Source organism: Musa acuminata, chromosome BXJ1-4 (genome assembly GCF_036884655.1).
Source record: "Musa acuminata AAA Group cultivar baxijiao chromosome BXJ1-4, Cavendish_Baxijiao_AAA, whole genome shotgun sequence".
Taxonomy (NCBI): Eukaryota; Viridiplantae; Streptophyta; class Magnoliopsida; order Zingiberales; family Musaceae; genus Musa; species Musa acuminata.
Genome location: NC_088330.1, coordinates 38830802 through 38838885, shown reverse-complemented (window position 1 = coordinate 38838885; position 8084 = coordinate 38830802). Strand labels below are relative to the sequence as shown.

General features: G+C 36.5%; 1 protein-coding gene across 2 annotated transcripts; it reads right to left on the bottom strand.

Moving 5' to 3' along the window:
- Positions 1-258: 258 nt before the first annotated feature.
- LOC135666071 (ADP-ribosylation factor GTPase-activating protein AGD5-like) lies at positions 259-7891 on the bottom strand. Of its 2 annotated transcripts, none has more exons than XM_065177588.1 (11): positions 7680-7891; positions 5751-5809; positions 4919-5009; positions 4744-4798; positions 4519-4609; positions 4201-4411; positions 2915-3137; positions 2546-2724; positions 1598-1852; positions 1443-1525; positions 259-581 (listed from the first exon to the last, which is right to left on the bottom strand). In XM_065177588.1, exons 1-11 carry the CDS (start codon positions 7728-7730, stop codon positions 425-427), a joined length of 1455 nt encoding a protein of 484 aa, XP_065033660.1. In that variant the 5' UTR covers positions 7731-7891; the 3' UTR covers positions 259-424. The 2 variants fall into 2 exon arrangements, with proteins under 2 accessions (XP_065033660.1, XP_065033667.1); XM_065177595.1 differs by having other exon boundaries at positions 1467-1525.
- Positions 7892-8084: the final 193 nt, after the last annotated feature.

Sequence of the window (8084 nt, the reverse complement as noted above, 5' to 3'; positions counted from 1 at the left end):
ATTAAGAAAAACGAAAAGAGGTTCTTAGACACGGGAGCGTCCGCTCATATGTCACAGCTATTTTATCACCGACATCTAACCAGATATGATTAATTACAGTATCAAATAGCCATTATTTTGGTTCGGATCTAACAAGCAAGTAACAATTCCCCAGTAACAACAATAATCTACGCAAAACACGGGGAAGCAAATTAATGACCGACAGGATTGCTGTTTATGTAGAAAATATTAAGTACTCGAGTAGGCACTTCTCGAATGTAGTACTAATCCATGGCACCTGACCATGCATCTGAATCACTATATGAAACAATGGCACAAAACAGTCAACATAAGCAATACAAAGGAAGCCAGCGAAGTGACCGCAAATCGCCACTTCGAGAGGAACCAAGCCCTCATTCGATTCTGGAACTGCAGTGAACAGACTTCAATGTTTGGGTAACATTCCATGGGTTAACGAGGAAAAGTCGTACTCTTTGGCTGATTTGTTGGAGGTGACAACAGAGGCTGGAGAAGCCACAGCTTTACTTGTTCCACTAGTTGCTGCTCCATTGATCACCGAAGGCGATCCCCTAGAGTACATCCTGAAACAGGATTCAGACATGCATCAGCCAATGAATGCATCATGGGCAAGATTAGGAGCTAATATGGGAATGACGAATTTGAGAGAAGTTAATCAAGCCAGATCGCTAAATAAAACTCACTAAATAACATATGAGGCCAAGTACAGTATGAAATCTGAGTGGTGTAAAAAATCAGCCAAAGGCATCTTAATTATCTAGTAATTACTATTTTAATGCTAATATAGATGCCACGGACATCCCAACTTACATCTCAAAGCAGTGACATTACTAAAGCAAAAGCAAAACAATAGACTACTGCTGAACAAAAAACTAAAAAAAGGTACATTCTTCAGTTGTGAATGCTACAACCTGCAGGTTAATCTGTTGGTTGCTTTATCATCCACCAATTCTTATCCTTCTACCAAATTTGTAATTCTCAACAGCTGCATGTTTGCTGAGGAGGCTTTTAATAATATGTGCTATGGTTTTCCTACAGTGGCTACGAAACCATCAAAAGCATTTGAAAGGAACCGAAACAGAGTACTCAAACATTGCTATTATGCATGCAGATCCTCAAGTAACTCAAATGGAAAATCAAAGAAAGCCAAAGACACAACAGGATTCAAGTTCAGCTAGGTAGCCAAGTCCGCATCCTCGATTCCAAGAAGAACCAAAACTAGGATTATGTTATTTTTCCATATTTGACTATTTGACGAAGCAAAGCAAGATTAGTCCCATAAAAATAGAGAAACACAGAAAACATTTTTTCAGCAACACCCTAACATCAATGTGTCAAGTCCCAAGAAGTAATGAGTTTATCAAAGGAAAAGTACTCAACTAGAGAAATAAATAACTTGTCAAATCAACTGGATTAGGAAAGACCTAATGGGAGGGTGGTCAGTATACTCGGATGTATGAATATGACTGTAATTCCCTGAAGGATGTCCTTGCATCAGATTTCCAAGCTGCCATTAAGTAAGAAGAAAAGGTTAAAATAAATTACTTGGCTTGTTAGAATTTTTGAATCCAGGCATTACCTGACTGAAGTTGTTGAAATCCTTTTGACCATCGAGTGGGGTTACTCCTGGGGCTTGATAGCCAATGTTGGGCCAGTTTTGATATAGGACATTTATGTTAGGTGCATGCAAGCCAGTAACGGCTGGTTGATTGGAACTCCCAGACAATGTTGGATTCACAGTGCCTGATTTAGCAACAGCCATAAGAAGAGCCTGTTGCTGGGAAAGGAATGCAAGCTGCTGTTGATGAACGGAATATGGTGACACCATATTGGACTGCAATAAAGCATAATTGTGAATAAGATAAATAAATGGCATCTTTTGTGTAGCAGAACACATGCACTAACAATAATCATAATACTTAACAACCATGTTCTGAAAGACTTGAAGGCAGGAGGCTCATGCATTGGACTACCCTTAACAAGAAATAAGAACCAAAACATGTCGAATAAGTCAGTTAATTGGCACCAGTTGATGCAAAAGAGTCACGCCTATCTAAATGCTATAGGTCAAAATTTGCTGCATAGACCCCAAGGATTCAGCTTCTCCTTAAAGATGGTTGCTTCAGTGTTTGATCATAACCCACTGAACGGTTTCTCACCATTTGTTGGCATTACTTGGCTGTTCACAAATAAAAACATTAACATCAAATGGTCAATATTTTTTGAATCTCCAAATGCAATAATTCTCAGGTATTTCATGTTTGTCAGCATAGAACTATACTGATTGACACAAATCATGTTGGAACACTTCAACACAACATGGAGCTCTGTGCTAGTATTTTTGTTGGAACCAGAGGGGTTTTAAGTTCTTTCCTTGGGTTCTTCTGCATGTCTATGGAGTTTTGAAAAATTAAATATCTCAGACATTTTTTAAAAAGTCTTTCCTCCACAAGATAATTCATGTAACTTAAAGCAGATGAATTTTGATACTACTGTGATATTCTTAACAATATTAAACATAACTAACCTTTTCGAAGAGGCTCATAATGTCGTTTTTTATGCTTGCCTGGGACTTGACTGAACTTGAAGACACCATCAGAGGTGGAGAATCTTTGAATAAGTCCTCAATTCCTGATATTGATTGCCTTGGATTTTCAACTGGTTTTGTGCTACATTTTTGGTCTGCAGCAGTTGTCACCTCTGCAGCTGAAAGATATAGTATTTATTTATAAAAACCATAAGAAAGAAAATGAACCACGGGAGCTACAATCTTTCATGACTAAGAAGCATGGAGTTACAGGAAAATCTATTAGATTGCTAATCTGAAATGGCACTCCAAGATTTGACTGATACCATGCATCTACACTCGACAAAGTGTCTAGGCAACATCACTTACACTGGAATCCTGCCCATGAATTATCATCTTTGGAAGATGATTCTAAACTGTTCTCACTAGGGGTCTCCACTGTAAGCATATGAAAAAGATCAGATACATAATCAACTTTTGGAGGTGGTGCTGGCGTATCAACTTTGTGTGGCACATCTGCTTTAGACTGAGCTGGAGATTGTGAAGAATCAGTCTTGTGCATGATTGCCTCCCCTTTTGTTACCAAGGAAACCTGTTTCTCCATCAAACCATATGTATGTTAGGCACATTTCTTCAAATAGAACATCTAACAGGTAGTACTGATAAGCTAATAACAAAAGTGGAGATTAAAGTTGTTATATCTTGAAGAAGACATGGAGTTTAGAAAAAAAGAAAATAGAATGATTATCATATGAAATATTCTAACAGGTAGTAATGACAAGTAGACAACAAAAAATTAAGACAAAAAGGTGTGATATCTCAAAAAAACATAAGCTAGTGTAAAAAGGAGGTAAAAATAAAGTGATTTTCATATGATCTCAAAGGTCCAAGTCATTGGCCCATCATAACTGCTAATGAGACGATGTGATTACTCGGGACTAGAAAGGGGACAATTATGGCATATTGAAATTCAAAATATATGACTCATGTTCAACAAAAAAGAAACCCAAAATATCGAATCCCTGGCAATCCTAAATGTGAGAACATATTAATTGTATTCTTATCACTAGACAAATGCCTTAATAAATGATAAAAAGAACTTCCCAAATGTGACATGAAACAGATATAAGCAGCATGAAGAAGAAAAGAATAAAAGATAGCCTTTTTCTGAACCAGTTCCTAATCGTTACTGTGTTTTATAGCAAGCCAGTTCCACAACTCATTTCACAATACAGATATCATGTACAGGTGTAGTTTACAACTCCCCACAACATGTCAATCCCTACTGGATCTTTTCAAGATTTAGTAAGAATCCAGAGAGGTAGTAGAACAAACAACTGAAACCCATATGTCAACAATCACAATCCACAGTATATAGCATAACGCATCTAGACAAAATGTAGTGTCAAATTTGACTAACAATTTTCCTTCTTTACTATTGAAAACTTAATTCATAAAACCAAAACTTTCAACATGTTTTAACAGACACATCAGGATAAAAATATGCTTGACCACTAACATTCAGAATACAGAAATGCTTATCAATCTATCATGTGAACCTTGTGCTTGAAAAGAAAAGGTCAAATGTAACATACAAAGTAGCATTCTTACAAATAAAGCTTATGAGCCGAACCAACAACAATAAATTCGATCACCTGACTGGGTACTTCAGGTGCCACTGGGTTATTTTTCATGGCATTTAACTGTGAAGGTTTACGTTGCTCCTCTACGGAATTTAAGTTGTTGGTGAATTTACACCCGACTGTACCATTATGCCTCTGCTGAAATTCAGATGTTATCTCCTCTGGTGCCCTTGAAGGTGATCTAGATGATCCATGCCTAGGTATCCATCTTTTATCTTCATATCTGGCAATCATAGAATTTCCATAACAAGTTTGATTTAAAAATAGCATTGCAGAAGTCTTCTAAAGTATATACTATAAACATATAAACAAATCTTACAAAGCACATACTTTGCACGAATAAAATTTTCAATTCCAACTCTGTCATAGTTTGGAGGCAGTTCAGCTTCCCAGTAGCTGTTTGACTTCTCATTTCCCATAGCTATAAAAGAAAAATTACAAACGAGCAGAGCAATCAGTACATAAAAGTACATGATCTTGGCTTTCAGTAAGAAGATAAAGTGATCTATGTAATGCAAGACTATAAGGGAAAAGAAGAAGAACATCAATAATTACTTTGAATAAATGTGACCTGCTCTGGAAGCCATGTATCCAATGTGGCAGACCTAACCTGCAGCCAATATCAACAATTTAAGGACGAGTTATACCACAAATGATTTTTCATAACATTCATGGTAATTTTGGTAATGCTAATCAGTATCATAACATGTGAAAAGAAACTGCTCAAAACCTTTGATATGTGTACTCCTAAACTTCTGTGGATTCCAGAACACTGCATGCATATGAAAATTCCTAGATTAACGCTGGCCCACCTGGGACCTCTGCAAGAAAATGAACCAAAATTAGGCTCAACAAAAAAGTCGAGAAAATAAGAGAAGACTATCCACAGCTATTCATGAAGTTTTCACTAATAAAAACAATGACATGTACAACTTTGCAGTTAACATTCACTAATACAAATAATGACATATAATTTTCAGTTAATATCCTTATCTGTCACCAGTGATACTCAATATTGATGAAACAAGCATGATTCTAAATCTCAAATACTGGACCTGTACTGGTCCGGCTAAAGGATGACATCCAGTACAGACTAGCATATTAATTCAGGGTATGCTGGTGTGTACTGCAGGCTATACGAGAAATGAGCAAACCAGTGGTGGAAGACCCAAGGTGAAGAAGAGAGAGGGGGCTGGGTCATTGTTTAACCCTCAAAGAATAAAACAAAACAAATGAACTCGACAGGATTGCCCATGAAACGGGTGGTCCACGTTCAAACTGGAAAATTCTGCCATGCGCATATTGGTGTGGGGAAAACTAGGAACCTTGAAAATAAGATCCTAGGGTTTTTGTTGCATTCTATCCTATAATCACTCTAGAGGAACTCTAAAGTTAAAAACCAATGAAAAAACTATTTATTTATCATGAAAAATTCAAAATATTCACATGTACCCCAAGACCAATAGCATCAAAGATGTGTGCAACAAGATCATCATCAGAAACGAGATCATCTAAGTCTAAGCAACTAAAAAAAAGATAAAATCCTCATTTCCCTCCTTTACTTGGTTTTACAATCAGCGCATTCCCGATTCTCTGGTAACTTCATAAGCCCCTCCAATATCTGAAATCACACAGAAAATAAAACAGGTCAAAGTGAAATCCCTTAACCAAAGTATGAGATGCAACAACAATGCAATAAAAGAAGTTTATCATAGCAATTATTTTCATAATATAAAAAAATGTTAGTGAAAAAGACTTATATAAGGTATCACTGCAACAACATTAACATGTGTGTTGACTAATTTCTATTTTTAATCATTTCAATCAATGTTTATGGTTTCCATATTGATTCAATGATAAAAATGTGACTAATCAATTGTCAGATTTTGTTTAAAGAATAGATGATACTATTTAATTTTAAGAAATGATCCCAGACACCATCATGCATCGTGATGATGACGATCAGTTTATCAATTTTAAACTCTAGAACAAATCACATGCAGCAGCTATAGCCTAATTTTCAAACAAGTTGTCAAGATGGGAACGTGCCAACCATTCAACTTTACGATGGTGTACATCCTCATGAAATGCCATACATCAACAAGACATGAATTCCCAGCTATGAAACCTAAAGGCTATCACATCCTTTATTACTGTCCTATCCAAATTTTGTCTTGCTCTATAACTTGTGCAAACTCAATCCTGATTGACATCTTGTCGTTGTTTGTTGCCCAATGAGGTTCAGTTGGATATCTGGAGATCACCTTAAATGGTTTCCACAATCTTATCCTAATTTAGATTAAACTTTGAGTAATCAGCTTATCAAGGATTTAGTCAATTATATGCCAACTTTCATGACAACAGAAACTATATATTTCAATATCCCCAACTTACTATAATATTTCACTTTCACCCTTTAAGCAAGAATGATCACAGTGTTGTCACCATCTACAGGATAACAACACAATAAATTAGAGCTTTCCTGCTTGGCCAATATATTCTTGAGTATTATCCTATGTGCAGTGCTTTTTTTTAATCATCGGTTCCATAATTTAACAAAAATTGATCATTTTTTTCTTTTTGTTGTCCATTTCAGCAAATTCATTTACCTCATCAAAGTTGAATTCCATAACCCCATTTTATTCCTGTCATCTCCTAAAGTTCATACTCAAATTTCTCTCCATACTTCCAACTTAGAGATGATCTCTACTGTGGCATGATCAAAATTTATACATATGGCATCATGATCAACATTATAGCTAACTTTCCAATAAACATAAACAAAAGTATAAAATTTTAACAAACAGAAACCAGTAGCTTCTTGACCAATTAGTTCTCCAGCTATACAAGTGAAGCAACAGCCTCTTCTAGGCTTACTGCTTTTCGAGCTGTGAAATCTAAACCCAATTTTCCGTTTACCAGTTTTTTCACATCAGTGAGAAATTCTGCATGAATTACTTTCTGGAAATTAAGCATAGACTTCTTTAGATAGAAGAAATAAGCAATCATGAAACTAACGCCACAAGAGACTAATTTACTGTCCTTTTTTGAAGCTTATAGAGTTGTCTACCTCCTATGGATAGAACAAATTCAACCTCGTGCAAATAAACCTCTTCAAATCAACGGTGAGGCTGATTAACCTCCAACATCAATTTCAGCGCAAAAAAAAATCCAGAGATCACATCTTTTTCCCAAAAAAATTGACACTCGAATCACATGAACAACACCTACAGCGGACTAGAACGGCACACAACAAAGCCCCCAACCAACACCAATGAAATCCCAATCTAACAGCCCACGGGTCTCCAACTAACCGCAAATCCGTAATCGAAAGTTCAAGAAGGGTGACCAACATCGCAGATCTCAGAAGTCCCTTTCACCAAATAGCCAATTTGATGAATTGATTCAACTAAGCCACATACCTACGATTCAAAATCATAAGAAATCGGCCAAAAACGAAGAAGCTAAGATTTTGAGGGTACAGGCGAAACCTTTTTGTGTTTGGCATTGAGTTCCTTGGAGACGGAGGCCTTCTCGTTCATTCTGGCGCCGCAAATTCAACAGCGGATCGAGAATAATCGCCCGATTCTACAGATGTACTAGTAGTAGTAGTATAAAAAGAGAAAAAAAAAAAAAAGTACTGTTCTGTCTCCTCTGCCTCTCTTCCGACAGAGAGAGAGAGGCGGGCGAGGGGCGCAGAGAAGACCGGAGAGGGGAAGTAAAAGAGTCGCAACAAATGCACTTATTTCTTCCCATTCTCCTCCTAATTTTTTTTTCCTTTTTTTTTAATTGACTATTTTATGTTAGTGGCTTTCTTCTTTTGTGATCGACACGCGGAATTTACGTGTTACCAAAAGTGGCATAAAACCGGATATCTAAATTAAAATGTAATATTA